Here is a 23,985-nt window from a genome sequence, read left to right as displayed (position 1 = left end):
GCCACTGTTCATTTGTGTTATGTTCATTTAAAGTATTACTTTCCTTGTGCCCTGCAATTTGTTACAATTGACTTTCTATTTCTTTAATTCTCCTCCTCCTGAATAATCAATTCCTCAACTCCCACGTGTACAATCACAGGGCAGAGCTTTGCCAGATCCCATTCTATCCTGGGGAGTCATGTTACCATGCGCAGACCAAGGTTAAATTGTGAAACGCAACAACCACTCAACCATCCTCTCACTTCTACCAACCCAGCAGGACTAATGGATAATTTAGTGAAAGCCTAAAAGATCGTAGCGATTACCGACTCCTAATTTCACATTTCTCACTCGTTTCAAGCTGAAATAGCAACTCTGTTTCTCTTTATACTGAGAAACAGTGCAATGCTCCTGCATTCTCTGTTTGGGTTTCACCTTTCTGAGCTGTACAATCTCAGCTAGCAGCTTCTTCAACCCATTGAGCAACCAGGAGAGTTGCAAGCAGTAACCTTGATAACTAAGCTGACTAAAAAATGGGAGAGAAAAAGTACCAATGAGTAGAACGAGAGTTAATTATAGCATTCCCGTCAGCAAAAGGTCTTAAAATAACAAAGCAGGTTAACTGTTGAAAGCCTACGTGGATTACCCCACCTATACAGTACCTGTACTTGCATTCCGAGAAATCAAACCACCTCAGGCTATTACTTTGTACCATCTTGTTAATCAACACCAACCCACCTTTGTGTAATCCTAAAGCCCATTGTCACTGGGTCCTCTATCCCCTCCCTCCACTGTTTCCATTTTCCCACCATCCATTCCTTATTTGGTTCCATTCTCCCTTTCCGACCAGATTCCATAAACTGCAGCCCTTTGTTATCCCCACCCAGCCTCTGTGGCCATCTCTACCCCATCTTTCCCCCATATCTATCGACCAGTGGCACTAACGTCGGTGGTGATGAAGTGCTTTGAGAGGTTGATCATGGAGCAAATCAACTCCTACCTCGACAAAAACCTGGACCCACTGCAGTTCGCTTACCGCCACAACAGATCAATGGTGGATGCGATCTCACTGGCCCTCCACTCCGCACTGGACCACTTGGACAACAAAAACTCATATGTCAGGCTGTTATTCATTGATTTAACACAATCATCCCCTCCAAACTGGTTACCAAACTCGCAGAACTGGGTCTCTGCGCATCCCTCTGCAACTGGATCCTCGACTTCCTCATCCACAGACCACAGTCTGTTCGTATTGGTGGAAATGTGTCAGCCTCGATAACAATCAGCACGGGAGCACCTCAAGGCTGCGTGCTCAGCCCCCTGCTGTACTCACTCTATACCCATGACTGCGTAGCGAACCACAGTGCGAACTCCATCATCAAGTTCGCTGACGACACCACTATTGTGGGGCGTATCACTGATGGGGATGAGTCAGAATACAGAAGAGAGATCGAGCAACTGTCCATATGGTGCCAGCGCAATAACCTGGCCCTCAACACCAGCAAAACCAAGGAACTGATTGTGGACTTTGGAAGGAGTAGGAGGGGGACCCACAGCCCCATTTATATCAACGGGTCGATGGTTGAAAGGGTCAAGAACTTCAAATTCCTGGGCGTGCACATCTCTGAAGATCTTTCCTGGTCCGAGAACACTAACGCAATTATCAAAAAAGCTCATCAGCGCCTCTACTTCCTGAGAAGATTACGGAGAGTCGGATTGTCAAGGAAGACTCTCTCTAACTTCTACAGGTGCACAGTAGAGAGCATACTGACCGGTTGCATCGTGGCTTGGTTCGGCAATTTGAGCGCCCTGGAGAGGGAAAGGCTACAAAAAGTAGTAAACTGCCCAGTCCATCATCGTCTCTGACCTTCCTTCCATTGAGAGGATTTATCGCAGTCGCTGCCTCAAAAAGGCTGGCAGTATCATCAAAGACCCGCACCATCCTGGCCACACACTCATCTCCCTGCTACCTTCAGGTAGAAGGTACAGGAGCCTGAAGACTGCAACAACCAGGTTCAGGAACAGCTACTTCCCCACAGCCATCAGGCTATTAAACCTGGCTCGGACAAAACTCTGATTATTAATAACCACTTTCTGTTATTTGCACTTTACCAGTTTATTTATTCATGTGTGTATATATTTATATCATGGTATATGGACACATTTATCTGTTTTGTAGTAAATGCCTACTATTTTCTGTGTGCTTAATCAAAACAAGAATTTCATTGTCCTATACAGGGACACATGACAATAAACTCACTTGAACTTGACTCCATCCGCCAATGAACCCCTTCTCATAAGAATGTGTAGGAAAGTACTGCAGATGCTGGTTTACACCGAAGATAGACACAAAATGCCTGATTAACTCAGCGGGACAGGCAGTATCTATGTATTGCAGGAATGGGTGAAGGGTCTCGACCCGAAACGTCACCCATTCCTTCTATCCAGAGATGCTGCCTGAAAGACTGAGTTGCTCCGGCATTGTGTCTATCCTCTTCACCAGGGTCTTCCCATCTTTGCCACCTCTGGCCCAATCACTTCGCCTCATCTCATTTCCCCTCTACTTTTTCTGTCCTGATGAAGGTCTCGACTGTCGAAGCATCAACTGTCCATTTCTCTCCACGGGTGATGCCTGATCCATTGAATTGCTACAGCAGTTTGTTTTTGCTCCAGGTTCCAGCATCTGCAGCCACTTGTGTGTCTATCCCAAAGCCAGACGGGTTTGATTAAGTACAAAAGACACACTTTCAAAAGCTGGGATACATACCCCATTTTAGAGGCCACTTTTCTCCTGCTATTGCTTTCTTATTATCACAGTGAAAAGCTTTGTTTGTGTGCTGCAATTTCTTGCAGTCTTGGGCAGAGCAGTTGCCAAAGCAAGCAGTAATACATCCTGATAGGATGCTTTCTACGGTGTTGTGCAAATGAAAGCATTGGGTGTGAAGTAAACAATCTAGGGGGGGGGGGGGGGGGGGGGGGGGGGGAGAAAAAAGACAAAGCACATGCAAGACTCCAGAACTAATAATTATTTATTTTTTAAAAATGATTTAAAGTCAAATTCAAACAGCATTCACATACTGCTCTCAACATCCCCAAACCAACCAAATGCACTTCACAACAAAGTACTTTGGAAACACAGTAAGCAATTAGGCCACAGCATGGTGGCAGGGCAATGACCAGATAATCTGTTCAAGTGTTGATTTCAAAGGAAATGCTCAAAATTGGTTACACCAAAGCTCCTTCCATATTGCTACACAAAATCATTTCAGTTGTTCAACAGACAGTTATATTTATTTAGAATGGCAGGGGCATCTTAAAATTCAACAGATTGTTGGCCACGATACCGGTGCAAAATAATCTCTTTAAAATAGTGCTGCATGATCTTATGATCCCTCTCAGAGGATGGTACTTCCAACACTGCAGCACTCTCTGTGATCGGACAGCTCTGACTCAATTGGTTCAAGTCCGATTCCAGAGTCTTGAGCACAAAAATCGTCCAACTAGGGGCGGCACAGTGGTAGAGTTGCTGCCTTGCAGCACCACCGGGTTCGATTCTGACTACGATACAATACGATACTACTTTATTTATCCCGGAGGGAAATTGGTCTGCCACCAATCAAAGGATAGAATAGAGAATAGAATAGAATAGTTTCTTTATTGTCATTGTAACATGAACCATGTACAACGAAATATAAAATGAACCAGTTACAAGGCATTGAAAGTGTCATGCCATAGAGTGACAGTGTGGAAACAGACCCTTCATGCTCAACTTGCCATCACTGGCCAACATGTCCCAGCTACACTAGTCCCACCTACCCGCGTTTGGTCCATATCCCTCCAAACCTGTCCTATCCATGTACCTGTCGAACTGTGTCTTAAATGCTGGGATTGTCCTTGCCTCAACTACATCCTCTGGCAGCTTGTCCCATACACCCACCACCCTTCGTGTGAAAATGTTACCCCTCAGATTCCTATTAAATCTTTTCCCCATCACCTTAAACCCATGTCCTCTGATCCTCGATTCACCCACTCTCAGCAAGAGACTCTTTGCATCTACCCGATCTAATCCACTCATGGGTTTATCCACCTCTTAAGATCACCCCACATCCTCCTGTGCTCCAAGGAATAGAGTCCCTTTCAACCTCTCCCTATAGCTCACACCCTCTAGTCCTGGCAATATCCTTGTAAATCTTCTCTGTACCCTCTCCAGCTTGTCATGTACATTAGAATAAAATTGAAACTTTTATCTGTGCTATTTAGTTGCTATCTGTACTGAATTTGTATGTTCTCCCCGTGACCTGCTTCTCAGGGGTGCTCTAGTTTCCTTCTACACTACAAAGACGTATAGGTTTGTAGGCTGACACAAAATGCTGGAGTAACTCAGCAGGACAGGCAGCACTCCGGAGAAACGGAATGCGTGACGTTTCTGGTCAAGACCCTTCTTCAGACTGATGTCAGGGGAGTGGGCGGCACAGAGATAGAATGTAGTCGGAGACATTAAGACTGGTTGGAGAACTGGGAAGGAGGAGGGGATGGAGAGAGAGGGAAAGCAAGGGCCATTTGAAGTTAGAGAAGTCAATGTTCATACTGCTGGGGTGTGAGCTACCCAAGCAAAATATGAGGTGGGCTAGGCCTCCAATTTGTGCTGGGCCTCACTCTGACAATGGAGGAGACCCAGGGCAGAAAGGTCAGATTGAGAATGGGAGGAAGAGTTAAAGTGCTAAGGAACCGGGAGATCAGGTAGGTTAAGGCGGAGTGAGCGGAGGTGTTCAGCGAAACAATCGCCAAGCCTGCGCTTAGACTCGCCAATTTACAGGAGTTGACACCTGGAACAGGGAACACAGTAGCTGAGGTTGGAAGAGGTGTAAGTGAACCTCTGCCTCACCTGGAAAGATTGTCGGGGTCCTTGGATGGAGTCGAGGCGGGAGTTAAAGGGAGAGGTGTTGCATCTCCTGTGGTTGTGTCGAGTGGGGAGGTAAAGTTTGTAGGTCAGCAGGCTACTTGGCTTGGTAACATTGTAAATTGTCACTAGTGTGTAGAACAGTGTTAATGTGCAAGGATCTCTGGTCGGCGCAGGCTCGGTGGGCCAAAGGTACTGTTTCCACGCTGTATCTCTAAACTAAACTATTCTGAAGGCAGGAATCTGAACTAACTGCAGATGCTGGTTTACAAAGAAGGTAGACACTGGAATATGGAATGAAAGAAGATAATACTGGAATAACCTAGCGGGACAGGCAGCATCTCTGGAGAAAAGTTTTGGATCGAGACTCTGACTTCTTCAGAGTCTGAAGAATGGTCTCGGCCCAAAAGTCACATTCCTTTTCTCCTGAGATGCTGCCTGACCCGCTGAGTTACTGCAGCAGTTTGTGTATTCTGAGGGTATCCTACTCTGTTGATGCCATCTTTAAGTCAAAGCGCACTGAGCACCCACGTACTCTGCCGGGCGATCACAAAAGGTCTCATTGTGCTATTGTGAAAAGTAAGGAAATTATCTCAGTTCCTGGCCAATATTTATCCATCATCAACATTTCTAAAAACAGCTCACAATTATTGCTCATTGTCGCTGTTGTATGCAGAAAGTTGCTGTGTGCAAATTGTCTGCCACATTATCAACAGCACTGTCAAAAGTTCAGAAGTGGTTTCATTAACTGTGAAAATCTTAGACATCAACACGAAATGTGAAAGATGCTGTAGAAATGGAGATTCTTCCGTCTTATATGGTATTGAAATATCTGTCTTGATGGCTAACAGAGAATTATCAGAGGCCTGAATTATTAGAAGCCGAAATCTTGAGCAAAAAATATAGAAACAAGGAACTGCAGATGTTGCCTTACACAAAAGGACTTAAAGTGCTGGAGAAACTCAGCAGGTCAGGCAACATCTCTGGAGAACATCTTCAGTCTGTCTGAAGAGGAGTTCCCAGTGCTACCTGACCCACTGAGTTACTCCAGCACTTTGTGTTCACTGAAGCAAAAAATATAGTCTGAAGAATTTGTGGCAGCATCTGTGGAGGAAAATGGACAGTCGACATTTCGGGCCATGATCCTTCTTCAGACTGAAGAAGGGTCCCAACACAAAACGTTGACTATCCATTTCTCTCCAAGCCGGCAGTTTAAACTTACGATGTATTGCCTGTTGGTGATAAATCAGAACACTGCTGGAACAGTACATTTGACAAGAAACATGACCACCATATGTAATAGATGGATGGCCACACCCAAAGGGGACGGGAAAACTTTCTTTAAATCAAATTTGAAAGAATAATTTATTGCATGAAATATGTCTTTGATTAGCAATTTGTGATCTGTTTATACTAAATGTATGGCTTAACAGGCGGGAGAAAAAGAATGTGCAAGTGTAGCTGTTTTATGTCTGCATTTCATAGAATTGCTGATTCAAGCAGAGCCTCAATCCAAGTACAACATTCCCCAGCAAAGCCAGTGCTCGTGTACCTCTGGGGTGTAGTCTGACACGTACAGGCCTTTTGGTGCTATGGGGAAACGTGAGGGGAGGAAGGGAGGAAGGGAGGAAAAGTGAAGAGGCAATAAAAGTCGAGAAAGCAACCAGGAGAAATGGGAAAGAGAAATGCTTACTCCTTGCGCAAACAGCCATAATGGGTTCTATTGTAACAAATCCTTTCATTTTCCTATTGAACTAATCCAGAGGACAAACTGAAAAGTGGTTGAATCAATGACAGGCACCAAGAGTGTTGTTGTTCAACGGGTACAAATTTTACATGACCTTACTCTGCAGAAAACAGAGAAAGTGGTTTTGACAGGCGGCACAGTGGCGCAGCAGTAGAGTTGCTGCCTTGCAGCACCAGAGATCGGGTTTGGTCATGACTATGAATATTGTCTGTATGGAATTTGTATGTTCTCCCTGTGACTGCTTAGGAGTTCTCTGGTTTCCCCTCACATTCCAAAGACGTACAGTTTTGTAGGCTATTGGGTTTGGGTTAAAATTGTAAATTGTCCCTCTAGTGTAGGATAGTGCCAGTGTACGGGGTGATCGCTGGTTGGCCGAGTTGGTGGGCCGAAGGGCCTGTTTCCGCGCTATATCTCTAAAGTTGAGTTCAAAGGTTCTCTGGAGTAGTAGAGTCATCATAAATTTGAGCATCAGCTGTGGAAAGGCAGAACAGAAGACACTGAAATAAAGGCAGCATCTAGTTAGTTGACCTCCCAGCACTGAGGTGTCCTATTTCCACGTAGCTCTCCCATTTTTAATATTTTTTTTTAATGCACAAAGTTTGGTTACTATCTGGAACACACTGTCAGAGGTGGTGGTGGAATCTGACACAACTAATCAGATACGGTGTGGAAACTGTTGGCCCACTGTGGCCAAAATGTCCCTGCTACACTAGTCCCACCTGCCTATGTTTGGTCCATATCCCTCCAAAATTGTCATAACTTGTCTAACATGTTTAAGAGTAATTTAGACAGAGGGTTAAAAAGCCAAGGCAACGAGTGTTACGTTTATAATGCAGGCGAATGGGATCATTGCTGATGGGTGAGGTCAGTATGGATATGATGGGCCCAAGGGCCTGTATCTGTATTGCATCTCTATACTCCCTACAATTACAGTGGAAGCGTAGGAGAGGAACACCACAAATAAAACTGCTCCACTCAGCTGATGTAGTTGAAAAGCTAAGCAATTCGCAGTCAACCTTCTACCATTGATGGACATTGCCAATATATTGACACGAGCAATGTAGTAACTAGCAGTCAAACTATCATGTATCACACGTGTAAAACAAGCTCTCCGTTGGGACAGTGACAACACATCCAATGCAACATCTCCACTCTGGAAAGGAGGGAGGATAACATTTAGCAGGCCTGTTACCAGAACAGAACCTGGGGAAACAAAAACTAGCATCAAAACATGCTAGCCTCAAGAAGGAAGAGATGAAAGGAAATGGAGTGCAAATGGGATCTAATCTGACACTGCATTTCTATTCAGTGAACCGCACCACTGGTTCAAATCTGATTAAGAACAGCAGCCCGTGAACTTCCAGCTGCATAGTAATCCTGAGCATTTCACTTCAGACAGGGCGCTCTGTCACACAGCAATAATGCTAATCTCTGAGTTTGGTACCCAACCACATCACAGCGAGCATGCTCTTGCAGACAGCTTTGAAGATTGGGCAAGGTGCTATTAACACATTGGGCAAGGTGCTATTAACTTTATCCACAAGGGAGTTTATCACAAGGACAGAAATGCTTAAAAGTCAGTGGCAGGAGGCAAGTTAGGAAACAATTCTTCACAAAACAGATGGTGCACACGTGGCCTCTTCCATTAAGCAGTGGATCACAGGTTAAATTAGTTCTAATAGCAGTCAGTTGATCCTTGTAAATAGCGTGGGACCGTGGGAATCAATGGGATTGGAAGGCCAGCCACGATCTCACCAAATGACACATCAGTTTGAAGGGCTGAATGGCCTCCTCTTCCCATTATGTGCCATAAGGGGCACTAACAATTTAACCTCCTTCCCCCCCCTATTCTCTTATCAATCACAACCTTGCCTCCCCCGAAAATTTCATGCCATTTGAGCAGAATTAGGCCATTCGGCCCATCATATACTTCACCATCCAATCATGGATGATCTATCTTTCCCTCTCAACCCCATTCTCCTGCCTTCTCCCCGTAACTCCTGACAGCCGTACTAATCCAGAATCTGGCATGTCCCTGTACCCAATCATCTGTGTAAGCTTAGATCATGGTTGCATGAAGATCATTCTACCAGTTCAGAGCCTATTTCTAGCCTCAATAAATGCCCACAGGCCTCTTCTGGCAGACAGTCAGTAATGGCCACATACGAGTCATAGCATCATGGAGATGAACAGCATTGAAACAGGCCCTTCAACCCATATTGCTGATGTTAACCAAATTGGCGTTCTGGGCTAGTCCCGAATGCCTGCATTTAGCCCCTATATCTCTAAACCCTTCCTATTCATATATCTGTCCAAATGTCTTTTGACATTATAAATGTACCCACCTACTACCTCCTCTGGCTGCTCACACACCCCATCACCCTGCGGATGCAAAATCTGTCCCTTAGGTATCTTTTAAATGTTTTCCCTCTGTCGTTAAACCTATGTCCTCTAGCTTTAGACTACCCTTCCCTGGGATCACTCACTTTATCTCTGTACCTCATGATTTTATAATCCTCTATAAGGGTTAGCCTCTATAGGATTAGGCACAGCTGCATTAGACAATAGACAATAGGTGCAGGAGTAGGCCATTCTGCCCTTTGAGCCAGCACCGTCATTCAATGTGATCATGGCTGATCATCCCCAATCAATACCCCGTTCCTGCCTTCTCCCCATATCCCCTGACTCCGCTATTTTTAAGAGCCCTATCTGGATCTCTCTTGAAAGCATCCAGAGAACCTGCCTCCACCGCCCTTTGAGGCAGAGAATTCCAGACTCACCACTCTCTGTGAGAAAAAGTGTTTCCTCGTCTCCATTCTAAATGGCTTCCTCCTTATTCTTAAAATGTGGCCCCTGGTTCTGGACTCCCCCAACATCGGGAACATGTTTCCTGCCTCTAGCATGTCCAAACCCTTAACAATCTTATATGTTTCAATGAGATCGCCTCTCATCCTTCTAAACTCCAGAGTATACAAGCCCAGCTGCTCCATTCTTTCAGCATATAACAGTCCCGCCATCCCGGGAATTAACCTTGTAAACCTACGCTGCACTTCCTCAGTAGCAAGAATGCACACAATACTCCAGGTTTGGGCTCACTGGGGATCTGCACAACTGCAGAAGGACCTTTTTGCTCCTAAATCCGATTCCTCTTGTTATAAAGGCCAACATGCCATTCGCTTTCTTCACTGCCTGCTGTACCTGCATGCTTACTTTCATAGACTGATGTACAAGGACCCCCAGATCCCGTTGTACTTCCCCTTTTCCCAATTTGACGCCATTTAGATAGTAATCTGCCTTCCTGTTTTTGCTAACAAAGTGGATAATCTCACATTTATCCGCATTAAACTTCATCTGCCATGCATCTGCCCACTCCCCCAACCTGTCCAAGTCACCCTGCATTCTCATAGCATCCTCCTCACAGTTCACACTTCCACCCAGCTTTGTGTCATCTGCAAATTTACTATTTACTTTGAATCCCTTCATGCAAAGCATTCACTCCAGAGCCCAAGCCTTCCAGTCTCACCTTGTAACTCAACCCCTCCAGTCTCGGCAAAACCTTTGTGAATATTTTCTGCACCTTCACATCCTACCTATAATATGGGTCATCATAACTGCATGCAATGCTGTAACAAATTTACTCACCTCTCTTTACGGTATGGAGATGCAGAAGCAGAAATCTACTGTAAAGCCTCTATTCTGCACCAGCAAATCCTGCCATTCAGCACAAGCCAGGAATCATCTCTGCAGCTTTGCTGCTCAGCATACCGTCAATCAATTAGCAGCCCCTGGTCAAAGTGCTGTGGGCTTGTGCCAGCCATCCTGGCTAACATTCCCATGCATTGCAGTACTGAGCAAGCCGCGTACTCTGCTACCGATCAGATGTTGGGAACGTTACCCACTATTCTGGAGGGGTAAACGCCACAATGAAAATTGAGTCACAAGCCTCAAAGAGTAAGCAGGTGTCTGAGTCCACATCAAATAATCCAGGCAAAAGCAATGCCTGTAGAGTGCTCCTCATACAGAAATGCTGCCCGATTTGTCTGCTGTGCTTTTAATTGAAATTGTAATTGAATATCTTAGTGCAAAGTCAGGACTGTGTCTTAAAATCATAGTTATTAGGTGATTAACTAATAGCTGTCTGTTGGATATTTGCATAAAGCTAACTGCAGCAGGAACTATATTACAACCATGATTAGACATCATTGCTTAACCAGGCAACCTCGCTGCAGTATGTGGGGTCATATTCTTTTGGGGTTTTCTTGAAGAGGTGATCAAGATGATTGGCGAGGGCAGTGCGGTAGATGTTGTCTACATGGACTTTAGCCAACCTTTACACAAGATACCGCATAGTAGGCTGGTCTGGAAGGTTAGATCACATGGGATAGACACAGAGTGCTGGAGTAACTCTGCGCTCAGGAAGCTTCTCTGGAGAAAAAGGATGGGGGACGTTTCAGGTCGGGACCTTTCTTCAGACTCTTTGACTATTTTCAAACTCATGGGGCAGGAGCAGGCAGAAACAATGTGTCTGCCAAGGCAGTTCTGCTTATGGATTTTTGGCAGATAAAATAGGGCCATGCAGGGCTGGGGAATGATAAGATTGGTAGCTGTGGAAGGCAGACGACAGGAAATGATAAAAAATCAGAGATGGTCTGAGGGATAAGATATCTCTCACATGGGATCCAGGCTGTGCTGGCCAATTGGATACAAAGTAGGCTTGAAAGAAAGGTGGTGGTAGATGGATGGTTTTCAGACCGGAGGCCTGTACAAGCGTCATAGACATCAGTGCTGGATCCACAGTTATGTTATTTATATTAACGATTTGGATGTGAATGATGGTAGCAGGAATTATTTAGTTTGCAAATGACACTAAAATTGATGGCATAGTCGATGGTGACGAATGTTGTTGAGAATGACAATGGGATCTTGATTGACTAGGCCGATGGGCCGAGTTGTGACAAATGGAGTTTAATTCAGCTAAATGCAAGGTTATATATTTTGCAATGACATTGCTGGGACTTGCATAGTGGATGGTGGAGCCTTGGGATTGTTGTGGCACAGAGACAAAACTTACCGAATAGTGAAAAGCTTGGTTAGAGTGGATATGGAGAGGATGTTTCCACTAGGGAAAGAGTCCAGGACCAAAGGTCTTAGCTTCAGAATTAAAGGACGATCCTTTGAGAAGGAGATGGGAAGGAATTTCTTTAGTCAGAGGGTAGTGAATGTGTGGAATTATTTGCCACAGAAGGCTGTGGAGGCCAAGTCAATGGATATTTTTAAGGCAGAGATAGATAGATTCTTGATTAGTACAGGTGTCAAGGGTTATGGGGAGAAGGCAGGAGAATGGGGTTAGGAGGAAGAGATAGATCAGCCTTGATTGAAACATAGAAACATAGAAATTAGGTGCAGGAGTAGGCCATTCGGCCCTTCGAGCCTGCACCGCCATTCAATATGATCTTGGCTGATCATCCAACTCAGTATCCCGTACCTGCCTTCTCTCCATACCCTCTGATCCCCTTAGCCACAAGGGCCACATCTAACTCCCTCCCTGAATAGTGGAGTAGACTTGATGGGCTGAATGGCCTAATTCTGCTCCTAAAACTTATGACACCTTGGGGTGCAGGTACAAAGTTCCATAGAAGTGGCAACACAGGAACGTTGTGTCTAGCATGCGTGCCTTCATCTGTGAGTACAAGATTTGGAAAGTTTTGGTGTATAAGGTGGCCACATTTGGGGTACTGGTTCTTTCCATTTTACACATGCTTGATTTACGCGATTTTAGACAAACATGTTTGTCTAAATACTAAACTTTAATTTATGCACTATAATTTTTGGAATAACGCACTCAAATTTTGCCTGGCACCGTATGTCAGCGTAGTCGCATGCAGTGCCTGGCATATATTTGATTTACACACTGCTTTTCACGTGAAACACTAGGTGCCTGTAATGCTTTTAGTTCTGGTCCCCCGCTGTACGAAGGATGTCATTAAACTAGAAAGGGTGTTATAACGTAATGTAACATAGTTTGCAATGTTCTCGGGTCATGACAGGTGCAGTGAATAGCCAAATTGATGATACGAATGAGGAACAGTAAAAGGCCACACAGAACCATAATACTGCACTATCAATTAACTTAATCACGACTGAGAAGCTTGTTTTTCAAATATCTTACTGATACTGCCTTAAAAACCTTCAAAGATTCTACTTCCACCACCCTTAGAGAAAGAGAATTCCCGAGTCTTGTGACTCTTAAAAAAAGATTTCACCTCGAGTGTGGTAAGTGGGAGATGTCTAGTTTCAGAATCTCCCACAGCAGGAAATATCTACTGCACATCCAGTGAGTGAAGCTAAAAGGCTAGTGGAGGTTAGAGCTTTGGTTCAAAACACTTCCCCCAAGCCACTAATAAAAGAGTCTACCCTTCACTAATATGAACTGAAAACATTAAACTCTCAGTTACAAAGGTGCCTGGATGAAAGACATGGAATACAGTTCTCTCCAGCTGCTAGTTTGCAGAATTACATCCCATCCTTAAATATTTGTGGTTATCAAACAATTGAATGCCATACTGTGCATTTTTTTTTCACTTTTAAATTACGATTATAATTTCTCAACGCAATAAGGATTTGTGAGCCCCTTTCCCCTTTTGCTTTCGGAAAACAAAAATATCACAAATGTGAAGATGCAGCAAGGCAACATCTTGTTTAAACCCATTGTGTGCCTTGTCCCCATGGGAACTTGATGTGAAACGCTCTGCTCAGACACTGAGAGTGCAGAGGTGGCTGGTGCCTGCTGGGCTTAACCCAAACAGAGGTTCCCATCTGTTTGATGGCAGTGGTATTATCATAAGCACTGCTTCGAGAGGGCGCAGTGGAAAAGACAGCTCCATCTCCTATTCCAGAGAGAGCACAAACAAAGCCTCCCCTCCCCCAGTGGAAGCTGCCATTTAAAGCAAAGGATTAAAGAAGGCAGGCCTGATATTTTAATTAATGGGTCTGTAAGCAAAATATTCCACCCTTTTCATAAAGGAACCCATTTAAAATAAATATCAAAATGTTTTGAAAAAAATAACATAAGTGTTTGCTTTTACTTAGTTTTCCGAGATCAATAATCAGCCTTCATCCACTATCACTACTCTAATTCCCACATCCCCTTCCCCCTACACTGTCATCGCAAGATGCCTCAGCTGAGTATTTGATGTTCTCCAAAGCCTCCATTCATCCTACCTCCATCGAACGTGTGTAATTTTGAAGGGTTTGATCTGCTGTATTGTTGGGGAGAAAAGCACACAATATTCAAGCACGCCAAGCCTTAGTGGCTAACACCAAGTCAGAAACTGTAAAGGGCTCAACTCTCATGGGACAGCAGGCACAAAATAATTCAAGGCAGCCTGCAGCACATAATCAGCAGTGGTGAGGAGTCTAGGGTTAGAGCAAAATTTAAAGTAAGCATTCTCCAAAATGACCCGGCATCTCAGTTCGGCACAACAGATCACATGCACAGAATTTTAAAGAACACTGGGGACATTTCCTTCTGTATCCTATCTAATCATCAGGCAGTCCATTGGGATTGGGGATCACCTGCTTCTACTCTGGTTCCAACGTGACAGATGAGGGAAAGGCGGAAATGACGGGCTCTTGTACTGTAGGGAGGACATGTTTGATGGGGTGTACAGCATTAAAAAAAAATTTACATTATCTGCTCAGTATCACACTGCTGTGTGAAAATTAGCTGCAGTTTTTCCTGCAACAATGACAGTACCTAAAAGATAATAAACAAAAAAAACACATAGTAAACAAAATAGTTAAATAAATAAATAAATTCAGTGCAAAAATAAAACAAGGCCTGAAATGCCTAGTGCAACCTAGACAGTTCATAGTTTAGTTGGAGCACGGAGTTCAATAGCCTGATGGTTTTGGGGATGAATCCGTTCCTGAACATAGACGTTACAGTTTCCAGACACATATACCCTCCTCCTGATACAGAAGTGAAGTGAGAGTGTGGCCAGGGAGGTGTGGATCCTTAATGATGCTGGCTGCCTTTTTTGAGGCTGCTCCTCCTACAGATCCCTTTGATGATGGGGAGGTCAATACCTGTGATGGACTGGGAAGTCTTCCAGCCTATCCAACCTCTTGCTATAACTTAAGCTGCAAGTCCAGGTATCAACGTGGTGAATCACTTCAGTTCCCTTTCCAACTTAGTAACATCCTTCCTATAGTTGGGCAACCAGAACAGCAGTGTGGTCTCACCAACTACCCTGGCAGGCAGTACCCTAGTTTATGAAAGAACCCGTCAGAAGCCTGATCACAGAGGGGAAGCAGGTGTTCCTGAGGCTGGCTGTGTGCGCTTTCAACCTTCTGTACCTTCAGCCACACAGTGGCAGGGAGGAGGAGAAATAACTGGAGTGGGACTTTGATTATGCTGGCTGCTTTTCGGTGGCAGTGTGAAGTGTGGATGGTCAATAGTGGGAAGTCTGGTCTGAGTGATGGACTGGGCTCCATCTTCAAATCTCTGACATTTCTTGTGGTCTTGGGTAGAGCCATTCCCAAATCAAGTTGTGATGCAACCCTACAGTATGGTTTCCATGGTGACCTGTAGAAGTGTGCAAAAGTCATGATCTGCCAGATATGTGCTAAATCATAATGACAACATTTAAAAATATTTTGGACAGGTACATGGAAAGAAAATGCTTAGAGAGATTTGGGCCAGGTGGAGACAAATGGGACTAGCTTGGGGGGGTATTGTGGTTTGCATGGACGGATCTGGCCAAAGGGTCTGTTCCATGCTGAATGACTTTATGACTTCCTGTATTTATTACATGCATGTTTTTCTCAACATCCATTTTCTTCCTTCTTGCATGTCATTTCATCTCTCTCTTACAAACTTAGTTTAGCGATACAGCACAGAAACAGGCCCTTCAGCCCACTGAGTCCACGCCGACCTAGCACTATCCTACACACACAAGGTACAATTTACAATTTTACCAAGCCAATTACCCTAGAAACCTGCACAACTTGAGTGTGGGAGGAAACCGGAGCTCCCGGAGAAAACCCACGCATGTCACAGGGAGAACGTACAGACAGCACCCTTAGTTAGTTCGAACGCAAACTTCCCAACAACAACCCTTGCCACATTGTATGCCCTACTTTTCAGTTTTAAATGATCCTTTGTTAACCACAGATATTGACGTTATGAATGAAAACCTGTTTCTAATTGGAATAAATTCCTGCAAGGTGTTATGAATCTGCCACTATTCAACTTCTGTTTCTTAGCTTATTTCCCCATTCCACATTAGACAGCTCCACCTTCATACCATTATAAATTCCCTTATTTAAGTTAATGCCACTGGCTTTGGTCCCGAGGTGTTCATCCTCAAATTGCATCCGGAATTCTCTTATATCGTGATCACTACTTTATGATGGATCTTTAATCTGAAGATCTCTTCCCAATCCATCCTCTTTAAACTTGATCAGATCTAAAGTAGCCAGTTCCCAAGTAGGTTCCATAACACACTGCAAATTCTTGGCACTCTAAACCAATTCCTCTTCCATAACTCTCTTGTCAGTTTGATTAAAATCTCCCATGACAATTGCATTGCCATTCAAACACACTAGATATTTCCCCATTTATGCTCCACCCTATAAAGAGGCCATGTTTTGGGGGCTTGTAGACCACTCTCACCCTTGTCACCTTTCTTGCTATTCATAATTCCAACCTCTACATTACTATCCACTGCCTCCGTCCCATATCTCAACATTGCTCCAATATTTTCCTCGATTAACAAATATTTCCACCTCCATTTTCCATTTGGGCTGTTCTTTTGGAGCATCCTGTAACCTGGATTATTGAGTACCTATCCCGTTCCAGTAGCAGAATTAGGCCATTCGGCCCATCGAGTCTACTCTACCATTCCATCATTGCTGATCTATCTTTCGCCCTCAACCCCATTCTCCTGCCTTCTACCCATAACCCCCGACACCCTTTCTAATCAAGAATCTGTCAACCTCCGCCTTAAAAATATCCATTGACTTGGCAATTGAGGTTCCCCTACAACAACATCCCTCAAGTAGCTGTTAGATCATACTCATATGTTGAAAGAGGCGACTTACTGAGACAGAGCTGACGCCTACTTTAATTTTTACATACATTAGCTTTGATCAACTTCCTACACACCCGCCTTTGTCTAACAATAATTCTTGGTTACCTTTCCCCACCATTTCCTTACTTTTTTCCATTCATCTGAACATCTGTCCTAAAGTATGCATCGAGGCTTTAATACAAGTAATTAACTGGGATTACTAAGCTATTGGCAACTGGGCAATATTATAAATCACCAAGAGAAAAACAACAGAATTAATGCAGGACAGAAAAGAGGACATGAAAGAGGTGTTGAGATAAAGAATTAATAACATCAGCTCAATGTTATTTGAAGTACCCAGGAGACAAGTCTTAACTAAAACGTGATCAATGGCCGGCTTTTAACACTCGGCTCGCATTTTTTATTGAAGGCAGCTTGTGGACTGTCCAGCTGATCACACTCAAGAGACCTTTGACATATTTCCACACATCAAAGGAACAAATCTGATCTCTCCCTCAGCTTATTTTGAAAGCAGGGTGAACACTTCGCTCCTACGGTCCACTATTCTTCCACATGCTGGCTGCCACACTTGAAAATTCTTGCAGTAGCTACAATGCCAAGCGGCAGCCAGGATAACTAAGCCAAAATGTTGAAGACTCCAAGATCAATGATGTACAACTAAATGCTACTGAAAATGTTATCCTTGCGGGCAAGTTATATACACACTGCAATTTAATTGAGCAGTTGTGATGAAACTGCAAATCACAACAGTGCATTCAATTTTTGCACAAAATTACACAGGAGGTGGCAATAACAATACTATAATTTCCTTTTTCCACATCGCTTTTCAGACAGTGCACAGCATTATATTTAATAAAATTCTTACAGTTTGTTTTGACCGTTTAAATCTTTCGCCCTGGCTGCCAACCCTCCTGTCAGCGGAAACAGTTTCTTCTTATCCATTATCTGAAATGTCCAGAATCTTCATAGTGTCTGAGTCATGGAGTTGTGATGCATAGAAACAGGACCTTTGGCCCACCATCTCTATGGCAGCAACTATGCCCATCTACACTAATTCCACGCCTTAATTCCATATCCCTTGATATCCTAGAAACAAAGAACTGCAGATATTGGTTCACAAAAAAGGACACAAAGTGCAGTAGTAACTCAGTGGGTCAGTCAGTATTTCTAGAGAACGTGGATAGGTGACATTTCAACGTTTCAGATCCAAAACGCCACCTATCCATGTTCTCCAGAGAGACTGCCTGACCCGCTGAGTTGCTCCAGCACTTTGTGTCCCACCATATCCTGCTCCTTCAGGCCCCTGTCAAGATGCCTCTTAAATCTCCTTATGATGCTGAACTAATCTATTCTGCCGATCAAGTCCATGCTAGTTCAGAGCACAAGCATCAATCCCATTCCACCATTTATTTACTTGTAACTATTCTCTCTCACGTGCCCATCAGCTCCACCCTAATTGTACTGCCATTCGCCTGACAGGGCAATTTATGGTGACAATTAACCTCCCAGAACAACTTTGTTCAGTAACTAAATATTAGTTACTGAACAAATCTGAGCAATGAATTTGTTTATTGCAGTGATTACTCTCAACATTAAATAAAGGGGTGTTGATGGGTGTGCGAGGAAAACCAAGAAATAACATACATTTAGTTGCAGAGAAAATCCGTTTTCCAAGTAGTGCAGTGAGCAGGCGCAGATTCACAGACAGAACAAGCAGGAAGTGGACCCAAAATCTGCATTTGGCAAGTATTACCCCATAATTTTCTCTGCAACTGAAACTACACATCAAAAGCACCCAGTGTATCGCTTTTCACCTGCTCAGGAAGTCTCAAAGCTTTTTATAGCCAATTAATTACTTTCTAAAGCCTTCCACCTCTTGCCGGAACAGCATTGATAAATGAAGTTCGAGGATCATAAACCACAATGAGATCATTGTGAAAAAGCAGCTTATCTCAAAGTTATCGCATATTGAATTTGTATCAAGATCAGTGCGTGATGATATGGCTCATTGTTTGGTCTGGGTTACTACATGCATAGGTAGGGAAGGATTTGATTTCCTACTTAAGTACTAAGTGGCCATGTTGTCCATGTCCATCAAGGCAGAGGAGATCAACGCAGCCTTGACATCGGGGCTCAAATGAGTTCCTTATTTTGAGACAGAAGATAAAAGCTTTCTCACAGTGGAATAGAAAACTGTTCGAGTAAATTGGTAACTAACAGAAAAAAATCTTCCCATTCAACAAAGCAACTTTTAAACCCGTTTAATCTCTGTTCCAATGCAAGAAAGACACCAATTAAATTATACACATCAAAGTCCCGCAACACCACTTTAACTAAAAGCAGATAATATGTTGTGGTGGGGGATGAATGTTAGTCAGGGCATAATACTTATTATTCATAATAATTGTCATGCTACACAAACACGGCCCCTGTTGTCCTTTACGACCATCTATACAGATCCCATTACCCATATTAGGACTGTATCCTTCAATGCCTTGCCTATTTAAGCCCCTATCCAAATGACCCCATCATAGGAATTGTACCTCATTCCACCGCCTGCTCTGGCAATGTATTCCAGTTATTAACTGTGATAAAAAAAAATCTCTCAGATCCCCTAAAAAACTCATTCCCCTTACTAGAAGAGTCAAGAAGTTCTAATAGGACCAAACTTGTTCATGTTTTCTTATATGATACAGCCAGAGGTCACTCTATATTCAGTCTCACAGCAATCCCAACGATCCCTTTACCCACTAATTTCACTATTCTCTCTCATGAGCCTGCCAACTCCCCCAATTCTCCTGCCATCTACCCACACTAGGGATAATTCACAGTAGCCAATTAACCTAACAACCTACACGTCATTGGGTTGTAGGAGAAAACCCACGCAGTCACAATAAGAATGCAGGTAGACTACAAGACAACAGCCAGGGGCAGTGCAGAAGTAGGATCACAGTGTAGTGATTCAGGAGCATCACCATACCAGCCAAACACGAGGAATGTTTCAGCAAGGCAGAGCTCAATGTGCACAACTTGAATGAGTATTTAGTTGTTTAGCAAAAATTTCAAACCAACAACTTCTCCCCTTGACCCTGGTTTTACTATAATTCACCCCTTTTAAAACAGGTCTTCAAGTGTTCAGCTTTGCTCCTCATCGCCGACATGCAAGCAACATTAAAAACAGAGAGCAAGTGAAGAAAGGAGCATTTGCAGAGGGGAATGAGGTGAGTAGGAATGACTGGGTAGATCTTTCAAACTGCAAGCCACTACACAATCGGAGAAACATGCTCTTTCTACACTGCACGATTCCAAGACACATGTTGTTGCATTCTAGTTCTGAAAAGCATTTCAGGCTGCCTTTCACATCACAGAATAATTGCCAAAGGAAACTCATTCTACAGTAAAATAAGGTGTCCTCTAGTACAGTAAATAGCAGGAAATAACAATCTTGGCCCAAGGCATTAAGTCTCTGCATTGGCATCCCTCATTGTACAAAATCTCCCTCATAGAGGATGGTAACATTCCTGATACCACCCAGTGAGTTCTGCAATGTTTCTATTTAAAAAACTGAAATTGTTCTCAACACCTTCTTAATTAGAAAAAAAAAGTTTTATAATTTACCTCATCTGGTTATCTCAATTCTGACTCATTTACAACCTGTCAGTGTTTACTTGCATCTATTCCATCAACTATATATGATTACATTCTCTCTTAACTTTCTCAGCTCCAGTGAGAATCACCACAGCTTCTCTCACCTCTAAATGCAAATACGCACAAATCAGATACAGAATGGAACGGACTGTGGCAAAGTTTTTATCTGGCAAACTGGATTTGACAAAAAGGGGGCTTCCAGACTTCCACACAGACGAGACAGTGAGCCATCATAGAAATAAGAGCTGCAAGTTAACAGCGAGCTACAGCTTAGCTAAAGCACATTCCTAATGCTCAAATGTTCAAGTCCTGATCCATCAAAATTCAGAATCCAGAGCTCAAATCCTTTCTGCACGACACAAACATTCCCTGGCAGGAAACCGCTGAGTGGCAGGTGCTCCTGGCATTTTTCAGGTCTTTTGTAAACACATTTATCAAAAAATGTATTCTCTTCACCTACAACACATCACCACCTGCTCCTTAGTTTTCATACAAACTACCCCAAAATGATGCATTACCCCGCAATGCCCTCCCCCCACAATACAAGAACATAAGGGCATATGATCAGTGTTGTATTGCTGAAGTAATATCCCTCATCACTTTACACTACTCCCAACATACCATCCCAAGAGACAGATGTGTAATCATCTGTACCACGTCATTCTATGTGGGGTTGTATCATTTTTTTAAACTCAAAAACAAAGGGCCAGTACTATAGCCATGCAGTGGCCCATTTGTAACAAACCTTCAGCTAATATCGAACTGAACTAATGTCAAACATGGTCTGCATTCAAAGATTCAATATTTTGCTGGGAAATTTTAAAATGTCTTATCATTCAAATTAATCATTTTGGAAATAAATAAATTCAATATTAAAATATATTTTACCCTCTTCTCTGCCGGTCCTGAAATCTATGATTAACTGAGGAATTAAATTATGAAGGGCATTAATAGGGTGGAAACATTTTCTTGTATCGAGGACCAGATTCATAGTTACGCAACATGAAAAGAGGCCCTTCAGCCCAGCCCAACCCATTCATGCCGACCAAAGTGCCTATTTAAATTAGTCCCATTTGCATGCATTTGGCTATTATTCCCCTCAACTTTTCTTATCCATATAACCTGTCCTAATGTATTTTAAACGGTGTCATTTTATCCACCTTTATCACTTCCTCTGACAGTTCATTTCATATACCCACTACCCTGTGTGTGAAAAACCGGCCCACAATTCACTTTAAATCTTTCTCCTATCACCCTAAACCTATGTTCTTAGAGACTTGGGTCTAAGGTATGGATCAAACAGTTTAGAGGTATCAGAGGATGATTGAAACAGACTGAGAAGATGGTGAAAGTAGCAACTAGATGACCACATGAATTACCCAAGTCATAATAGACTATGGATCAAATACTGGAAAAATTGATTAATATAGATGGGTATCTAATGGCTGGCATGGACAAGGGTCTCCTTTTGTATGCCTCTATGACAGAGTTGTAACCTCTTGGCAATGTGTCTCAAGTGCCTCCTCTTAATAACAGTTGCCTTACAAGCCCCATGTCTTTAGCTACTCATTTGGACAGCACAAGCAGAACCAATTCAGAATTATTAATCTCAACAAAAGGCTGGATCATACAATTCAAGAATGTTTCACAACACTGAACACAGTGACAACATGGTTTTAAGAATTTTCCAAAACAAAAAGGTGATGCAAATATCAACCCTGCCTCGAAGTTGATGGGTAGAAAAACAACATCCAAAATGACACATTATTTAGCACAATATAGACCAAGCAGGAAAAAAACAACAAAGATCACAACACAAAATTACAGTTCCCTCGACTCACAAAAGTTCCTATAAAATTACACCCTTCTTGAAGTTAAAAACAAGTTTTTTTCACTGCCCTAGACACAAGTTGCATACAACCCGCCTCACGAAGCCACATTAAAATTACGCGTATGTCTCGTTCACATTTCCAGAACAAACTGTTTGATGATGCCTTGGATATTGCTGGTCTCTCGGTGGTTCAATTTAAAAGAAAACACACAGCTCAGATCACTTATATTCCTCAGGGAAGCGAACCAAAAGAACATTTTAAAATAAATACCAAAAAAAGGTTCTGCTATAAATGTTTAGGATTCAGCACATCGCGTGTTTAGGGTTAAATAAACAAGTTGTTAAAGAAAATATATGCACCGTTGAATAAATACATGTAATTAAATAAATATGTAGTTAAGTAACATGACAACAAGCCCATAGATTTAACTAAAAACATGCGATGTCAAGTTATAAACTTTTCTTTGAGGTTGGTCAGGAATGTTAGGGGGGGGTTGACACATGGAACAAAGTTATGTTTAGCAGCAGCAGATGGTTGCATCGTATCTCTGGTGTTTAAGTGCGGTTTTTGTTTACTTACGGACTGCGACCTTCTTGGCGTCGAGGTGGAGGGTGCGCTCCTGTAGGGTCTGGAAGCGGCTGTGGAGGCGGCTGCAGAGGGCACACATCGAGCCTGCCTCCACCTCCAGCTCCTGGAAGATGCCGCTGGCCAGGCGGCTGAGATCGGCCAGCTGCCGGAGCAGGGAGACGAGGGTGAAGCCGGACACGTCCTGCAAGGTATCGAAGAGGATGGCTCGCCGCCTCCTGCTGCCGCCGCCGCCGCCACTGGGCAGCGGGGACTCCTGCTCCAGAGTTTTCCTCCTGCTGCTACTCCTCCTCTTCTTCCTCCTCTGCAACCCATCTCCATCCTCCTCGTCCCCCTCCTCTGTACCAGCCTCCCCAACTCTGCCAAAGTCTTCAGCCGTCAGCCGAGATACCAGCCGGGGCTCCACTATCCTCTTGTAAAACGGCATCCTCTGCAAACTTTATCCCCCTCCCCGCCCGTACTTGCTACAGCGAGCAAGTTTGAAACGAAAATGTGGTTTTTTTAAAGATAGACTAGGCAACTCCAACTTTCCAAAACTGGACGCGAATCACAGACTCATCCGCCATATTCACTACAGAGCGAATTCAAAATTAAAGCCTCTCACTAACTGAACGAGGGCTGAAAGTAAAGTCCACGCAGCCACTGGCAGGCACACAGAAAGGAGAGACAGGGCTCCAGGAAACCAGGAACAGGAGCAACGTGAATTCAAATACAGCGAGCACAGGGTGACCGGGTAAACGAGGAATGACAACAACCTGAACTCAAGGAATGGACTGCCATTCACAAAACCAGGAGTGGTATAAATTGGATAGAATTTACAATGCTCTCCCAAACTCTAATGCTCTTTATAAGGAGGAAAGAAAAAATATATTATGACTTGGGATTTGTGGAGTAGAGGCATATGGCTGCTAAAGTTATTTTCAGTCATTCAGACGGAAACAGGCCCTTCGGCTCACTGAGTCTGCACTAGCCAACAGCCACTTATGTATACTCATTCTGCACCAATCGCATTTTATTCTCCACATATTCCCGACCATTCCCACTCCCAATAGCCAATTATCCCATCAATCCACAAGCTTTTGGTGTGTGAGAGTAAACCGGAGTACCCAGAGGAAACCCACACGGTCACAGAAAGAACATGCAAAATACCACCAGCCAGCACCTTAGGCCAGTATTGAACACGGGTCTCCAGCGCTGTGA

The 23,985-nt window shown here is 43.5% G+C and overlaps 1 protein-coding gene across 1 annotated transcript in view; it reads right to left on the bottom strand.

Moving 5' to 3' along the window:
• The window catches only part of LOC129699423 (NHS-like protein 1), a 229,287-nt gene extending 205,591 nt beyond the window's left edge, over window positions 1-23,696 (bottom strand). The window contains 1 exon segment of the mRNA XM_055639194.1: window positions 22,780-23,696. Coding sequence (XP_055495169.1) covers window positions 22,780-23,212 — 433 coding nt within the window. The 5' untranslated portion in view covers window positions 23,213-23,696.
• Window positions 23,697-23,985: the final 289 nt, after the last annotated feature.

The sequence above is a fragment of the Leucoraja erinacea genome, chromosome 8, assembly GCF_028641065.1.
Source record: "Leucoraja erinacea ecotype New England chromosome 8, Leri_hhj_1, whole genome shotgun sequence".
Lineage (NCBI taxonomy): Eukaryota > Metazoa > Chordata > Chondrichthyes > Rajiformes > Rajidae > Leucoraja > Leucoraja erinaceus.
Note: the sequence above shows the minus strand (reverse complement) of the source record. Positions and strands in the feature narration are given on the sequence as shown.